Source organism: Juglans regia, chromosome 16 (genome assembly GCF_001411555.2).
Source record: "Juglans regia cultivar Chandler chromosome 16, Walnut 2.0, whole genome shotgun sequence".
In the NCBI taxonomy this organism is placed as follows: Eukaryota; Viridiplantae; Streptophyta; class Magnoliopsida; order Fagales; family Juglandaceae; genus Juglans; species Juglans regia.
In genome coordinates this window covers 20,374,008-20,391,941 of record NC_049916.1, presented here as the reverse complement: position 1 = coordinate 20,391,941, position 17,934 = coordinate 20,374,008, and the positions used below count along the sequence as shown (strand labels likewise).

General features: G+C 38.1%; 1 protein-coding gene across 6 annotated transcripts; it reads right to left on the bottom strand.

Annotated features, from left to right (window-relative positions):
* Positions 1 to 441: 441 nt before the first annotated feature.
* On the bottom strand, positions 442 to 17,906 carry LOC109003218 (CSC1-like protein At1g69450). Of its 6 annotated transcripts, none has more exons than XM_035686659.1 (12): positions 17,620 to 17,906; positions 17,443 to 17,530; positions 15,723 to 16,083; positions 14,725 to 14,880; positions 13,432 to 13,495; positions 12,838 to 13,047; positions 5,529 to 5,720; positions 4,914 to 5,212; positions 3,115 to 3,391; positions 1,809 to 2,084; positions 999 to 1,232; positions 450 to 863 (listed from the first exon to the last, which is right to left on the bottom strand). In XM_035686659.1, exons 3-12 carry the CDS (start codon positions 16,001 to 16,003, stop codon positions 708 to 710), a joined length of 2,145 nt encoding a protein of 714 aa, XP_035542552.1. In that variant the 5' UTR covers positions 16,004 to 16,083; positions 17,443 to 17,530; positions 17,620 to 17,906; the 3' UTR covers positions 450 to 707. The 6 variants fall into 6 exon arrangements, with proteins under 6 accessions (XP_035542550.1, XP_035542554.1, XP_035542552.1 ...); XM_035686660.1 differs by having other exon boundaries at positions 15,723 to 16,055; XM_035686657.1 differs by lacking the exon at positions 17,443 to 17,530 and having other exon boundaries at positions 442 to 863.
* Between the last annotated feature and the right edge of the window lie 28 nt (positions 17,907 to 17,934).

Here is a 17,934-nt window from a genome sequence, read left to right as displayed (position 1 = left end):
GCATATACACATCCTACAGGTCACTAAGGCCCTTTTGGTTGCAACACTCAGCTGAGATCAATTTATTTCAGTCTAATTTTAAACTGAGTCTAACATCCAAATACTCAACTCTCAAATTATTAAATTAATCTCAACTCAAAACCTCCTTACACATGAGACTCACAATCTTTTTTAACTTAACACATCTTTATACGTGGGACCCACAACATTTTTCAATTTCTCATAAATAGTACTAAACTCATATTAACATCCAAACACATCTAAACTCATTTTAGATGGGTCTCACATAACTCACTCTACCTACTCAACTCACTACTATTCATTAAGAACTCAGATCAGCTCAACATTCAAATGCAGCCTAAATGTCCACAAGAATTTAAGGGGAAAAGGTTGGAGTTGGACAATGGGGCGATATTGGGATGTTCAAAATCAGGTCGAGCATTCAAAACTTCAGGAAAAACTTCAGAGAAATTACATGCCAATATAAGTATATGTGAGTTGTGACATATATATGCTACACAGGGTCACAAAAAACACACGCATGCTCACAAAGCATCCTTTTTTTTTTTTCCCTGTTCCAGGACATTTTTTATTGCTCACGAAAAAGAATCAACCATCACATATGAAATTGGCCATAAAAAAACAAAATACCACCATTACCAGTCACCTTAATATGGCACAAATACAACCAAACCTCAGGCTCAAACTCAAGTAGAGGATAAAAGGGGGCTGTTAAGACTGTCGGGGTTTGCAGAGAGCTGAATTGGCATCAATGCCGGGTCCTGGTAGGCAGTGACCAATTTATCAAAAAACTCGGCCATTGCAGCGTCGTTCTGGTCATCTCTATCCTTCTTTATCAAAGTCTAAAAGCATGAAAACCAAGGTCAATGTCAAGGTGGGCTATTTGAAGGCAGTAATGATATTAAATTCTTTGAGAAGTAGAAAATTTTGGTACTCCCTGGCATAAGATATCACTGTATTGTCACATGTAAACATACCTCAGCAGAGTAGGCAGTGAAGATGGGAAGGAAACGTTTCCGGCAGTACTCATTGAAGAGAAGCGTGAGTACTGGAAGAGGGAAAATTAAAGTCGTAGCTAGAGACAGCTTCTTCAGTGTGAAGATTCCCACAGCAATAGCATGCATGAGTACCAGAGAAAATATCATTGAATTGTGTACAATAGGCCAAAACTTCCCTGCGGTTTCATACTTTGGTGCATACACATTTATAAACTGCATTGCAAGTTTGTCAAGCATCAGCACTAGTAGCTACTTAGATCTCAATATCCAAGTTTTCGTAATAAATTATGACCTCTTTTGAAAAAAATTATGAGAAACAAGATGACAGGTTGCTGCTCCCTTCATTTTCATCAGAAACGGAAAATCAGAATATATAACCAGGGACATTCTTAAAATTGTTCTTATAAAAGCTGTAAGTAATTTTGATCAACTCAAAATAAAAGATGTGTAATAAAATGATATTAGGAACACGAACTGATGAATGAACAGTTCGGCTCATTTGATTTCACTTTATTGATCAATATTTGCATTCATGATACAGAGATAACTATGTCCATAGTGAATATCTACCCACAAAAATCTAATTAACCCAACTCTTCACTGACTGAATAAGAGTTCTGAAATTGATTTTCCAATTTAGGGCATGTTGACCAGTTGTGGAGATCTGTCATGCATTGATATTCAGTTTGACATGATTAAAGAGCCTTCCTCAATGTGATAAACCTACGAGCTAAATTATATGAAATACACCCTCAGAAAATGAGAGAGAGAGAGAGAGAGCCAACTAACCTGGTTACGGTAGACGATGTATCCAAAACAGAAGTACAGTAAGAGGAAAGGTAGAATTAGAGGAGCTAGGAAAAAATATGTAATCCCAAGAAGTCCAAAGAAAAGAAGTCTTGGAATATCTCTGTGGTAAGGAATAGAAGGAACTTCAAGGTCATCATCTGTACTTCTGGTACATGGTTTTCTCATTAGACTCCAGAGAAAAGGAACTAGGCGAAAGAGTTCAGATGCAGTGCTTGTCCATCCAGAAGTGACAACATAAGCAATGAAAAATGATGCCTGCAGCCACAAAATATGATGTCATAATAATGAAAAAACAGAATTACATAACTGTCTTAGATATATACATTGATGCATTTTATTTTCCTTCTGGATTACAGGTCTAAACTACCTGGGTATGCCATTTATATTCTGAACTGTCTTGTCAGACAATTCTAATGACTCTTTTTATCAGATGCAAATGTGTGAAGGCACTAAGTTGAGACTTCTTTTTTTTTTTTTTCAAAAATCCAAGTTAGGGCTATTTTGTGTGAAGAATATGTTTGAAGAGAATAATGCACCAGGATGTGGTGACAAAGGGAGCCAGTGCAAAGATCAATGCAAAAGGAAAAAGTGAGTTGTAAAGCCCAGCATGTGTTAATAAGAATTTCATAAGCATATCTGTTTCCTAGGTGCTAAGAGGCTAGGATAAAGTTCCTTCTTTGGGAAGCGATTTTAAGCTGTTCGGGTCTAATTTGTCAGATTGTAACATTTCAAACACATAATTTGGTAAATTGACTTTGCTAGTACCAATTATACCACATAGTATGAATGAAAAGCTCAACCTGTTCTTGAAACAAACATGGATTTCTATTTGAATCCATTTTTGGGGGTTTGGGAAAAATGGCTAAAAATGTAAGGTAGTCAGATTACCCTGAAAAAATGACCACATTACAGGAGGGTACTATTGTCCCTTCGGTGGGATTGGAACAGAAAATAATTAACTTATTAAATTAAATTCAAAATTTTAGAAGAGCAAGGAAATTGAAGATAGAAATCGTATATAGACAGTGAATCATTATACTTCTGCTATTTAGTTTAAATTCAGTAGTCATATGATTTCATGTATTTTAACAGTCAGTAAAACCATATATATATATATGTGTATATATATATCAGTCAAACAGAAAGTCCATAAATATAAAAATATAACATTCTTAAGAAAGTTTCGCCTTCATGAATTTATCTATGCCAGGCCAATTTTTCTTCATTTTGTTTTTCTAAATCAGGTAGAATTATAAAAAAAAAATTCCAGGAAACTTGATCTCACCTGTGCTGGAACTGCAACAGCTAGCTTGGCAGGAATATTCCTTGGATCAAGGACTATGGAAACCTGATATAAAACTGATCCAGAAAATGCAGTTGCAAAGAAAATGTTCCATATTGTGAACCAAAGTACTTTGTCGCATGCACTCTTTTCTATACCACTATGGGAAATGTATCCTTGAATGGAAGAAAGCAACTCCATTATGGGGGGCACCATTTTCAAAAACAGCATAAGAATAAGACTGGGAAGGTATCCTGTAATTACTTCACTGACAAACGTTCTGGAAGAAGACACATAAAGTTAGTGATTTGCACTGTCAGGAATCAGGAATTTAAAGAAGACAGGAATTGAGATTGCACATGAAGGGTTCAAATTTCAACATATTAGCATGTTAAGCTACATGTGGATAACCACGAATCAGATGGTATCACAAATAACCACAAAGATCAGTGTATCAGGACAAAGGCAATTTTCCTTGACCAATAAAATTCAGTCAACGTGACTACAGTTTTTGTTTTAAATTCCTAATGGCTCTGTGTACTTTAAGCAATAAATGCAATGATATATAAGAAGTTGATACATGAAATGGTAGCTAAACTTCGCAACAATATTGCTCCAAACTGGAAACCATCATACTCTGTAATCGTGTTATCAACCTCCTATACAAATCATAGAAGCAAGTTATTCCTTGAGAACATTAAAATAGACATAATAAAATGAAGTTAAGCCTCTCTGGACTGATGTACAGGGCGCAAGCCCCCCCTCCTCCCACAAAGACTTCACATAAATAGGTACGCCCCCCCAAGAACTAATTAAACTGACATAAAACTTCCCCCACCTTGTTTGAAAAATTATTATTTTTATACAATGAAGCAGATTTTTCTTGACTTACCTTAGTGAATGACTGCATTTATTTCAGCAAAATCTTACAATATTAAATTCAGCCTCTTTATTTACCGATTCTAAACTTAATTTGATCTGAATACTACTTTAACAAGGACAGTGACAAAGGACCAGCATTAAAGTATCCTACATGAATATGAGGTATTAGACAGGAAACAAGTATGAACATACCCACATTAGGAAGAGCCAGAAAAAAATAAGAAAACCCTTTGCAAAAAATAGAAGTCAAGGCCAGCATTTGAGCTGTAGCTTTCAACCATAGGGTTCACCATTATTTTGACTACTGCAAACATAGTGCCTTAAACAAGATCTTATGGGGAAGTCAAGTAATTATATTTCTTTCAGCCAAATGCTAAAGCCAAACCAAATTCTTCATTGCTGTTCGTGGGCATGGATGCCATAGATGTGCAATATTTGACTCTTTTATACATCTAGATGTCCATTTGAGGACTTCAGGCTTATTCTGTTAATTCAATTAGAGGAAGGGTCATTCTGAACCATTTCTATCACAAGTATGCATGAAATTTTCTACACTAAATTTTCTAGTTCTGACAACTGCATTATAGACAGACGGTCACTTGACTGAAGAAAGTTTATGCTGTCATTGTCAACCAGCAACCGTTACATTTCACAATTAGTTTAAATTTCAGTAACCCTAGATTAATCTTTAAGTATGTAGTGAGAGAAAGTACTGAATACTTCATTATATATATATATATATTCCAATATCATCCCTAAGACCGGAAATGTTTAAAATCTATTTGGAAGTTAATATTCATCTTGTCTATAAACATTTGTCACCTTGTATTACTTATTGGAAATTTAATTTAGAGAGAGGTGAAACTTGGAAATAAAAGATAGATAAAGTAAGTTTAACAATAAGTCTGAAGACTACTTACATGGTAAGAATGCTTTTCAGGAACGGAAACAAAACTTCCAACTGGCTTAGGTTAGTAAGACCTTGGACAAATACAACAGGAATAAGGAATAAGATTGTAAGAAGAATACATGCAACAACAACCACCAGCTTACAAATCCATCTCCGCATGAAGGATGAGGAAAAAAAGGGCCAGTAAACATCATTAGGTTCAGGAGCTTGCTCTGTGACCCACTGAATGGGATTGATTGATTGTCTCAGGTGAAAAGCAATTGCAGCACCATATCGAGACGTGAAGGACACAAAGGCGGCTGGAATTTCCTTTTACATTAAAGAAAGAATGGATGTTATACAGGTTCAAACTCATGGATAACTCTTGAAACATGATAGTTCATGGACAACACTTGTAACAAACAAGTTACAAACTTAATGAATTCAAAAAAATGATGTATAACAATGCATTTTTTGACATACCCAATGGTGGGTGGTACTACATGATAGCTTAAACACAACAAAGCAAAACTCACCACTAGAATGCGTGAATACATGAACTTGTGAAAAGATTCCAACCAACAAGGAGAAAAATAACAAAACAAAAAATTTCTACAACAAGATGAGAGAATAGTTTAGCACATACTTCTCCTGCCAATGAAACATCTGATTGCCCCAATCTCACATTTTCCTGTATATCTTCTAACTTCTTTTCATACTGATCCACAATATCAACCTTACGTCCAAACAGTCCAAAGCAATTGCCAGGCCTATACTTGTTTTGAGTGGGGCTTGATTGCAAGTGAATAATCCTTCTGTACAACTTCTTTGCATCATTCTAGGGGCAAGAATGAAACAATCTTAGCAAAAAGGTACAGAAAGATAATGTAAGAGATCAAAGCATGTGAACTACAACGTAGCACCGACATTACACATACAAGACCCTAAATATTTGTCTTCACATGATACGCTTTTTTTTAAAAAAAAGTGGTTGACTAATATGAAATCTACATTGAGTCAAACAGAGATAAAGGCACACCTTTTCATTCACATGCAACTATTTGAAAGAAATGGATGCATGAATATAAACATGGCTTGATTTGGTGGGTGGGTACATGTACAGTGCACCACACTTTTTCTTTCCTTTTTTTTAAAGGATAATAACCTAATTTTATGATAAAGCCCTAACTTGGTCCCGGAAGAATACCATGGTAACAAACTCAAATACCTTGGAGGTTACATCCCAGAACCAAAAGTGCAATAACGACTACGTAACCAGTTACAAAACTGTCAAGGCTCAAAACTATAAGAATCCTACATCAACCCTTTATACTGGTTAACTCCCTAACCAACCCTAGAAAGTCCTATATTACATCTCTTTGTTATTTCTCTCCACAGCGTGTACCATGGCTAAGCTTTGGCTTTTCCTCTACATCAGGGGAAGTTCTATGACATGAAATTTGACCAGCTTTATGTTCTAATATATATATATATATATATATATATATATATATATATTCAGGGGAGATCTTTTATCATCTAGGGGATTTTGGAAATTCTAAGGCTCTGGGTGGATTGAGTGTTAAGGTTATGAGCATCACATGACTATATTGCACTCCATATTTTGCTAAAGAAATTTATCCTTGATCGTCTCTGCTCATGGACAAGTGTTTGTGTTGAACCACATAAATAATCTGTCATGATCCAGGATTCATTTCCCATATACAATGCTTTTATAATTCGAGGCATTACAATTCCTCCCACTCCTTGTGTCTTTGAAAAGGCCCTCATGTTACTGCAATACCACTGCGCCACATGAAATTAGCTAGCCATATTTTCCTCTTTGGATGGGATGACAGGGAACTTTTGGAAATTGCGTGAGGATTTTTTGGTATTATGAGGCTTAAGGTTTTGAGTGTTTCTCGCCATTTTTATATTCCATCTTTAGTTAGTGAAATCTCTCCCCACATAAATAATCTGTCCGTGTGTAATTTATTCATTTCATTTTTGCCTTCTCTACTTGTTTGCTATCTAAAAATCCAAATTAATCATAACTAGGACCAGCAAGCTATTTGTAAAATGTACTTATTGCTGGACAAACCCACTCTAGCTCACCTGATTAGGACTAGAGTTAATTAAGAGTTATGGTTTTTGTGAGATGGCGGTAGCAGAAGTGAAGTATCTCTTCTTTAGAACTCAATACCAATGGATGGCTGCTCACTTTTGTATTTCAGTTTCTAGTTTTCAGGTTTTTTATTATTGTTCCAATTTCGTGATTAGGTGCTTATCTTGTTTATTCCTTGTGTACACTGATAACACTTATGATTAGCAATAAATCTTCCAAAAGTTTGAAATGTGATTATCAATAACACTTATAATTATCAATAATTTTGTGAAATGTGATGTTATGCAAGTCTTCCTTGAATTCCATGCCTTCCAAAAGTTTGAGAAGTGCCTCAATGCGACGTTCATAGCCCTCATAAGGAAGAAATATGGGCGATGGAAGTCGAGGATTTCCGCCCTATAAGCCTGGTGAGTGGGGTTTACAAAATTATTTCGAAAGTTCTTCTTGCTAATTGGTTAAGCTTGGTAATGGAGCAAATTATTTCAAAACCTCAAAATGCCTTTGTTTGGGGGAGGCAGATACTTGATTCAATTCTTATTGCCAATGAGTGCTTGGACCATAGGCATATGATCATGTAAATTAATATTTCCTCATTCACTTACTTGGGAGGTGTGGCTTTGGTGGTCGATGGATTTCATGGATTCGACATTGTGTAACTACTGCTCGTTTCTCAATGTTAATCAATGGTACCCCTGCAGGCTTCTTTAACAGTTCTCGCGGATTGCGGCAAGGGGACTCGTTGTCTCCATTTCTTTTCGTTATTATTATGAAGGCACTCGGCCGAATTGTTGTTGGAAGAACCCCATCGAAAACCCATCTAATGGAGAGACCAATGGCGAATAGCAGCAATCGAGAGGAGGACTCGTAAGGAGTTGGTCTTGGCAACTGGGGCCCAGGCTCTTTGTCTTTCGCCATACTGCTAATGACCTTATGCACCTCATCTTCTTCAAAAGGTCTTTCCAACCAGCTCGCACACTACATATCAATAGACTCAAAAGACAAATCATCGAGCTTCGGCCTCCAACAGGTTAGCTCCATGAGCAGGTTCTTATAATAATTCACAATATGGTTCTCTAATTTAGGGGAGGAATAGAGAACTTGGTTACCGGTCTTGAGTGTCTCAACAGTGTTATTGCGCCTATGTGAATTAGCCACTCTATGGAAGAACTTCGTACATTTATCCTCTTCTTTTAACCAAAGAGCCTTGAATTTTTGTCGCCACGAGGTCTCCTCCATCAACAATACTCTCTCCAATTCAGTCACCACTACACTCTTCCTCAACAATACCTCTTATAAAGTGTCTCCCATCAATACCTATCCCTCCAACTCCTGTAACTCCTCCAATAGTGTAGTCTTCTAGTTGTCAATACTGCCAAAAACTTCCAAGTTCCACCTCCTTAGATCTTGCTTTAAAACCTTAAGCTTACCTGCAAGAATGAAGCTAGAGGTACCCATGAACTGCTGAGAAGACCACCAGGAACGAACTTTCTCAGCAAAACCATCCACTGCTAACCACATATTTTCAAACTTGAAATACTGGCGACCCCTATGAATGCCACCACAATCTAACAAAATAAGAAAATGATCCGAGCAAACCTGGACTAGCCTCTTCTAACACAGCTCCGGAAAGTGGGTTTCCCAAGAAGGCAAAACAAGAAACCTATCCAATCTCGACCAACCCCTACTATTGGATCATGTGAACTCGCCCCCAACAAAGGGAAGATCCATAAGGTCCAAATCAAACATAAACTCAGAGAACTCCTCCATGGCTATAGAGGTGCGAAAATTCCCTGATCATTCGCTGGAGAAGCAAGTGATGTTGAAATCCCCACCCATACACCACGGCACATCCCATAAACAATATAAGCCCGCCAACTCCTCCCAAAGCCTTCTCCTCTCTCTGTACAAATTTGGCCCATAAATGCCTACATAAGCCCACTCCCACCCATCTAACTACATTTTTAAATAGACTAGCAACCAAAAAAGTCCCAACACACTCCTCTACCGCCTCCACCACTCTTTTATCCCACATTAAGAGGACACCACCAGACGCTCCTACCGAAGCCACATAAGACAAGCCCACATACAAACACCCCCACAAGCTACGAATAAGTCTTCTATCAACGAAACTCAATTTTGTTTCTTGAAAATACACCACATCAACCTTCCACATTCGCAATAAAGATTTTATGCGAAGGCGCTTATTGCGATCATTAAGCCCCCGCACGTTCCAAGAGAGAATCTTAGGTTTCATGGACAATGGTAACACCCCTCCCTTTCATTCTATCCCGTCCGCCACTTCCCTCCTTCACTTCATAATTTATATAGCATTTAAGCCTTTTAAGTTCCCTATCTCTCTTTGTGGCAAACTTCGATTGACTATCTTCCGTGGCCACAAGAAGAGTCCTAAATTGCTCTTCAAAGCCTATATAAGACACCCCAACGCAGGCTTGCATCTCCTCCACTTTCTTAAACACCCAATCCGAAATAAACCGCTTTGAGTTGGGACTAAGAGGGAGCATGCGTATAGGTTTAGCTGCATCGATGCATTCCTCTTCACAAATAACCAGCTGCATGTCCACCCCTTCTGGCCACTTCACAGGAAGCTCCTCTCTTTTTTTGTCAGGGCCTGCTTCTCCAGATTCCATTAAAGTTAATTGTGCTAGGACACCATAGTTTGGAACAAAGACTTCTCCAGGTGTCGACTGTGCTAACTGCGTCTGGATTTGCCCAGCCACAAGTTCTCTGTCAACTGTCTTCAACATCTGCCCAGCAAAGACTTCTCCAGCCACTATCTGAGTCATGTCTGCCTGGGGGGTCGCCGAGGACCGTCGAAGAGGTCTGTGCATCCAACATAGATGTATCCTGAAACAGCCCACACGCGGTAATGGCCCCAACGAGTGAGTTCGCAACCTTAACTATAGAATCTTCAATCCCCAATGAGTTAATCCCCTGTTTTGACGTCGAAGATGTGCCAGTGACCACCGTCGCACCTTTCTGTGCAGGTTCCGATGCATTTGGGGCAGAAACGACGGCGTTATTGCACGTTCTAAGGCACCATACACTATTGAAGTTACTGTCATCATTGTAGCCTCCGTTGGAGGAACAACAACCTTCGGCGAGGTTGCTTGAGTCCTCGCCGGGAATGGTGGCTTGGCCCCACCCCCCGAGGGGCAAGCTTCCGCCTAAGTCCTCCTTCAGATAGGGCTTGGTTTCTTTTGGGCCAAAACCCTCCCCTTGGGTTGAAGCCCATCTTCATGGCCCTGAAGCTTTCCCTTTCCCTTCAACATTACATTACGGATGGGCTCACTGGGCTAGGCTGAAGCCCTATCTCTTGATTCTTCAGCAGACACACCCTAGCACAAGCCCAACCCCAACCCCACCTTCCCTTTTACTTCGACGCACCGTTTTAACCAACATACCATTTCAATCAGCTCTCCTAGCTGAATCTCAATATCAAACAAAATCTGCAGCAAGTTGTGCTTCAAAGCCGTGTTAGGGCTTAAGGTAAAACCTGGGTAAATCTGAGATGGTGGTGGTGGGTGTGGTGCCTCAAATCAGTAGTCTAGCAGATCTCTTAGGGTGTAAAGTGTCTTCTCTGCTTATGAAATATTTGGGTCTCTCTTTGGGGGCGACTTTCAAAGCTAGAGCTATTTGGGAATGGGTTATTAAGAACGTGGAGAAAAGGTTGGTTGGGTGGAAGCGGTTGTATCTATTGAAGGGGAGGTGACTCACACTGATAACAAGCACTTTATCTAATCTCCCGACTTATTTCTTATCTCTATTTCTGCTGCCTGCGGGGGTGGCGAATAGGATCAATAAGTTATTTTGAGCTTTCCTATGGGGTGGTCTGGGGGAGGAAAACAAATTCTATCTTGTTAATTGGAATAAAGTTTGCTCCCCAGTCTCGAGTGGAGGATTGGGTGTGTGCAATTTGAAGACTTTCAATAAAGCGTTATTGAAAAAATGGCTATGGAGGTATCACTTGGAGGGGGAGTCATTGTGGAAGGAAGTTGTTGACTCTAGACATGGATGTGCTTGGGGTGGTTGGTGTACTAATGTCGTGAGGGGGGGTATGGTGTGGGTTTGTGGAGATATATTGGGGGGGCTGGCAGTGTTTTGAAAACAATATCCGATTTGTGGTTGCACAGGGCACTAGAATTAGGTTTTGGCAAGATGTTTGGTGTTGAAAGCGATCTTTGGAGAGGGTCTTCCCTGCTCTCTATAGTATTGCGGCTAATAGGGAGGCTTTGGTGGCGGATTTGCTTGTGTTTGCCATGGCTCTCATCAATGGAATATCCTATTCACTCGGGATAACCATGACTGGGAATTTTCTACCATTTCAGAATTTTTCAGCTTGATATACTCCTCAGGAAGTATAACGGCACAGGGTGATAGGATACAATGGAGGTCTAGTGGCAGCAAGAAGTTCACAATTAAGGCATATTATAAAATATTGGCTTCACAAGGTAATGTATATTTCCCATGGAAAAGCATTTGGAGGTCTCGCTTACCTTCCAAAGTGGCTTTCTTTGTGTGGACTACTGCCCTTGGAAATATTCTAACCACGGACAACTTAAGGAAAAGGGGTCTCATCGTGATGGATTGGTGTTATTTTTGCAAAAAAATGGAGAATTAGTGGACCATCTATTATTGCATTGTGAGGTGACAAAAGAGTTGTGGAATGGGATATATTTTTTTTTATAGGTAGGTAGAGTGGATATTTAGTAGAGTGGATGTTGCTTGGGTTATGCCGTCAAAGGTGGCTGACCTGCTTGCTTGCTAGAAGGGTATCCAAGGCTGTCCCCAGGGGGCAGCAACATGGAAGATGATCCCGTTGTGCATTATGTGGTGTATTTGGACAAAAAGGAATGCGTGGTGCTGTGAAGATAGGGAGCAAACAAATGTAGAGCTTCAGAATTTTTTTCTACGTACTTTACTCCTATGATTTTCAGCCATTGTCCTTAATGGAAATAATGTGCATGATTTCTTATCTCTAATTTAGCGTTTTTAGAATGTATTTAGGCATTTTCTTCTGTATATTCCCTGTGTACATGGATTATGCATATTTTCATTCATATCAATGAAACTTACTTCTTATTTATAAAAAAAAATCAATAAATCTTCACTTATTTATCAAAAAAAAGTCAACAGAATTTTAGGTGCTTTTTCTCTGACTGTGACAACCTCACAATGGACTCCTGACTTTATCCATCAACAAAATTTCTTCTGGCTCGTTAATTCTTTTAGAACTCCATGATTTTGCTTTTTTATCTTTTCTCAGCACCCTAAAGTGGTTCCCCTTTGTTTCCTCTAAGAAGATGTGCTTCAAGGGAAGGTCAACATAGAATGTACTGCACCCCCAACTGCATTATTCAAATTCAACACTCAGCTTCACAATTCATGTACTTGTGAGCTGCAATACCCTCCTTGTTCCATGTTGGCAGCTGGATGTTGTTTCATGTAACCATTTTCAAGATTTATACAAGTCAATGTTAGTAATAATGCTCAACTATTTGTTCATTTATTACTTCCCCAATCAGAAAATTGAGTTTCCAGAGATATATATATATATATATATATATATATCAGAAGTAGGAAAACAGAAAGATTCATAAATCACAAGTAACATCACATTGACCAGGTATCAAAAGTAAAATCACCAAGAAGCAGACCAAGCACACATGATTCCATATTATTCCAGAAGATAAAACATAACTTTACCTGAAAATAAAATGGATTAGTCTGAAAGAAGAATTTAATTGAAGGGAGGAAACCTCAAAACATACGAGCATCTGAAAGGATAACAAAAATTAGACTAAATGCTTACAATGAGAGCCCGAAGCTTGTTTGTTCGACGAACAACCATATGTGACAGATATGTTGAAGGGTGATACTCTGTAAAAAAGCTCTGAATACTGTCACTGATGCTGCTCCCAACAGAAACAGGGATACCACGAACTAAGATGGTGAACTGATGTGGCTGAGGCTTGGATGAATGAAAATAAGCAATCCTTTTTGAAGAAACATATTTATATTCCTGCAGAAACAGATGAAGATCAGTAACTAGGTCAAGTTGTGGCTCTTGTAGAACTGTTATAACCGTAGTTGCCTTCATTTAGATATTTTTCCATTTCTCGTCATTTGCTAGGAGTCCACACAATTTAACTAGTAACTTTAGAAGAATGCCAGGTCAATACCATCATATTCAGAAACTGTGGTCAATACTTTCCTTTCCAATATGCAATGTGTAAAGATCTACCACCAAGACATAAAACTAATATGTCAACCTGGCTTCGACACTCCCTATCCCCATGATAATGTCCCAGTTGTAAAATTGTTAAAATTCCAATCTCAATTAAAAGGCATAGGGCTTTGGATTATTATCTAGTCACTGAGATAGAACAGTAGAACCTTTACTTACATAATATAGTAGATAGCAGACAAAAATGGTGACGATATACACAGCGCAGAAGTGAGCCCATAACCTGCAAAAAACAAGAACTTTTAAGCTTCTCCCAACAAATATTTCATACTTAAAGAAGATATGAAGCTCTTTTTTTTTAACAAAACTACCCAAGATCACCAGGCTGCGAAATTAGCATGGAGGTTTTACTCAATACCCAGAATGCCAGTTGAGGTGGAAAGAAAGCCTAAAATAATTGAGACCACTATTGTACCCACTGGATCTTATTCATGATGCAATCAGAAGAAAAAGAAAAGAAATGTGCACTGAAATGACCCAGGTAATTGACTTTTCCCCAAAAAGTTAGGGAGTGAGTGATGGTGGAGGGATAACGGATAGCTTTCATATTCAGTGTTTGCTTCAGTTATATAAGGCTGATCAATTTACAATTTGGTTTAGGCTAAAGGCCAACGTAGATGTAAAACTCCACAATCAATTAGTTCATCATCGGAATTCAAATGTCAGAAATATCTAGATTTATATGATCCAGATCTAGACATCTTAATGCTGAGAGTGGTAGCCAGTATCTCAAACATCAACCTCATCATACAATAATAACAAGCATCTATTGTAGAACTGCCAAGCGCTTATCTAAACCTGATGTTTGCTATTGCATGAGTTAAAATATAAACATTGATAATAAATAAAATCAAAGTTGATTTATTATAAAGAAAAGGCAGCTGGAATCAATCAAAACAGGAGTCAACTGCTAAGATTGCAACATCCAAAATGACAATTGGACAACTAAACATGGAAAATGATTATAAGTTCATCTAACTGATGTTTATAAAGGAAACCTTCCACACAAAAACCATAAACTTAACCATCAAAGTCTTTGTTTTCAATCCTCCAAAATAACAGTTAAAAAACAAAAAGAGAATCTTCATCATTTAACAAATAAGATTAGTGATATATGGTAAATTATGGTCCATGGACCCAAGACTGCTTCTTTTGAGATTTTGTATCTGAGCTCATAATGTTGAAGCAATTGAAAAAGGGAACAGCATGGTAGAGTAACCTACTCTCACACAAAAGGAAAAAAAAATCCTGTCAAGCTACATGACACTGGACCAATACATGCTACACAAGAATCAGAAAAAGGACTGCGGTAGATTGGGCTTGACATGGTTAAAAGCCACTGTCAAATGCATGTGTGCTTCCCTCACTCTTTAGTAGGCTTTAGCAGTATTCTGAACTACTTCCCTCTAGGCCCTGCTTCATGTAAAAGTTAAATTCTGAGGTAACATTCACCTTTTTGAGCCGCTGTTTACATTGGAAATAGAAAATACATCCAGAGAATTATTTGAAATATCAACCAAGTCAATATCTTGCAGCTGATCTCCTGTGCAGTTCACTGGAAGTAGAACAAAGATCCCAATGATCCCAGCAACCAAAAATACTTTCAAGCTGCAGCATTCACATAATAAGCATAACACTGAGCCAAAGATAATAGAAGTGGAAAGGGTGAAAAAGCAAAAATCGAAGAACAGATTCAAGTGCTGTGTATAAAACAGCAAATATCATTATCACTTTCTGTTGAAAATAGAATTTTGTTGCTGAGATTCAATTGCTTAAAAGAAACACAAATTCTAAAAGCCTAAAAGGGAAAGTAGTGGTAAAGTTCTAGCTAGATCCCTGTGTTTTCAAATAGATACATGTGCATCTGTCTTGACAAGGATAACACGCAGAGATGGATCAATTGCATTTATTTTAAGTGTGAGTGCATGTGTGTGTATTTTAATGGAAAATTCATTTGCAATGGTTAAATGGCACTTCATTTATGAAATTGACAAGCCTTATCGAACAGATGAAAAAGAGAACGAAAATGGCGTAGGGAAATGAGGAGTCACAGTAAACAGAAGGTGCCACCCATATCAGTCTTGTCAACCCCCCATTTGGCACACATGAGAATTGGGTCTTCGCCTTTTATTTTTTGGTTCTTCATCATTTTTCTTTTGATTCTTAAGCATCTATTTTTAACATCTGAACCTTTATTTCTGTTGCATTCTGTTAAGAGTGCAATACACCTACAATTCATGGAGTCTTTAACTAAGCACCTCTCTTCATGTGGTCAACAACAGTACATCTGAATGTATTTGCATGCCACTGTGGCCTGAAATTAATTCAATCTAGTCCAATAACTTTAAGCAAAGGGAATTCCTTCTCCCCTCAAAAAGTAAACATGCAAACCAAAAACAAAATTAGATGAATGAAATGAGAAGAAAACAGCTGTGAACGACCCATATTACCTGAAGGTTATGATGCGCATAAAGACCACAGCATCCAAGCCCGAGGTTGACAGTAGCTCCTCTTCAGAAAGATTCCACGCCCTTCTCACCCAACCAGGAGAAGGTATTAGCCTTTCAAGATTGAAATGACTTATCCGTTTAGAAGTTCCATCAACCAGTAAGCGGGGTATATAAACGTCATAATTACTTGGTTGTTTCTTCAGTATAGAGTACAATGTGAAGAATAAAACACAGAGCCCAGAATTTATTCCAACAGATGTTAAAAGAGCAGATACAAGCATTTCTTCAGAGAAATCTCAAGGCCTCGAATTAGATGATCTATCATCCACCAAACTGCACCAAGCATGAATGCTTGAGGATACTGGTATAAAGTTCACATCCAACTTAAGTTAAAAGCTGTAAAAAGCATACAATAACAATATGTGTGTGCGTAAGTGCAAGCGCACAAATGAAAATTTATGAGATACAGCAGGGTGTTGCTGTATGTTCAATACATTCAAAAACTAAAACAGATGGATACATTAGAAAAATTGCAGGAGTGTGTTTACTGTTAAGTGCAACCATTGTCATCAATACAGCCTAGAGATGCTTTCCTAAGCAAAATTAATCCATCCAACTCATCAATCAGACGGAAGTGAACCTAATTAGCCTTTACTTCATAATTCACCATGAAAGCAACAAGGATTGTTTAGACTGAACAACTGTAACTAAATCCCATAGTGTAAGGGATTTACATGTTCCATTGACACAGAAGGGAAGCCAAACTAAGTTGATGACACAGACATATTAATGCGGTAGTATGAATGAAATCAACCACCAATATATGATATGGGTAATTGAAATCCACATTTTATAATAAGGAAGCTAAAATTATTGACAAAGGTAAACAAGTTACCTTGGAACTGAGATGTTGGCAATATCACACAATCAAATATCCACAAGAAATTATATGGTGTATTGTTATGTGTGTGCGTATCACATATGACATGCGCGCGCGCGCACACACACCATGGTGACCCATATTAAATTGGATTTTGGAACTCTCCAAGTGAAACTTAATTAAGATTCAAGTAACACAAAACCTATATAGACGATGCTCAAGGAAGGGAGCCTAATCTATATCAATGCCATTTTAGGGAAAAGAAATACTTCAAAAAAATAAGTGTGACTTAGCATTGACGTCATTAGTAAATACTTGTATGCCTATGCCTGATATCGGTAACGGCTGATATCTGCACAATCTAAGTTCTAATGATCTATAATGCAACACAATTCTAGGACGGTGACCCCCACAACTCACTAGATAGCGTCCATCATGCCCGATTACATGACTGTTCTGCATTTTGCAACCCAGACTGCGAGATAACTTCACAAAACAAAAAGGTAAGCGATCAACAAATCTATCAACTCTTTGTGCAAGGAATAAATCCGAGTCAGTATCTATAATGAGAGATCTTGCTTGTTCATTTTCCTTTTTCTACTCTTTTCACTGAAGTTTATAAGCAAGATGGCTTGCAGGCAAAACTACTGAAAAAACCCAGTGGCAACGGGGATTCTCGATGAGGATAATATGCCGGAGTAAAAAGTATAAAAAAAATGGTAAGGTCAGAGGAGCTTTTCATTTCAAAACAGGAGAAATTCCGAGTGGAATCGCATGTTTATAATCCATAACTCTCAATGTTTCTGTCAATCTCAAACAGTCAAGCAAGAGCCAACATACCCATATACTTGATTTGGATTCAGAGCTCAATGATTATGCAGGGTCAAGTTCAAGAAGCATAAGAAACGAATGCAATAAAGAAAGAAACCTAAAAAAAAAAACAGCAACCAATCAAAAGAAGAAAAAAGAACAACAATAAGCATTGCAAGTATACAAAAGTGGGAGAGAGATTAGAACCTGGTGTTGTTCGTGTGCAGCGAAGTGAACCCAACTACTGTTTGTCAACGCAAAGCAAATCTAAATCTGTTCCAGAACCGACTCTTAGGATACAGCTGTTTCATATTTCTGTGTTAGTTACTGCTGATTCGTGTTGCCAAAAATGTCCCTGCAATCTTGCCGACCGAAAGAAAACGCCATGCAGAGGCTCCGTAGTCCGTATCGTATCGGTTTAGCGTATAATTAATCCAATTATTTTTGTTTATTTCCTGACGATGGGAGTAAATGACTCGGACGCATCGGATATATTCTGGTGTATTCGAATCGATCGAGGTT

What these genes read in the sequence shown, in the direction of transcription:
- LOC109003218 (XM_035686657.1), bottom strand. Translation starts at nt 16,003, where the DNA reads ATGCTTGTATCTGCTCTTTTAACATCTGTTGGAATAAATTCTGGGCTC. An exon ending in ATGTTTCATTGGCAGGAGAA is followed by an intron (nt 5,213 to 5,528) that starts GTATGTGCTAAA and finishes TTAATGTAAAAG; the next exon opens with GAAATTCCAGCCGCCTTTGT. An exon ending in ACATCGTCTACCGTAACCAG is followed by an intron (nt 1,233 to 1,808) that starts GTTAGTTGGCTC and finishes CTTGCAATGCAG; the next exon opens with TTTATAAATGTGTATGCACC.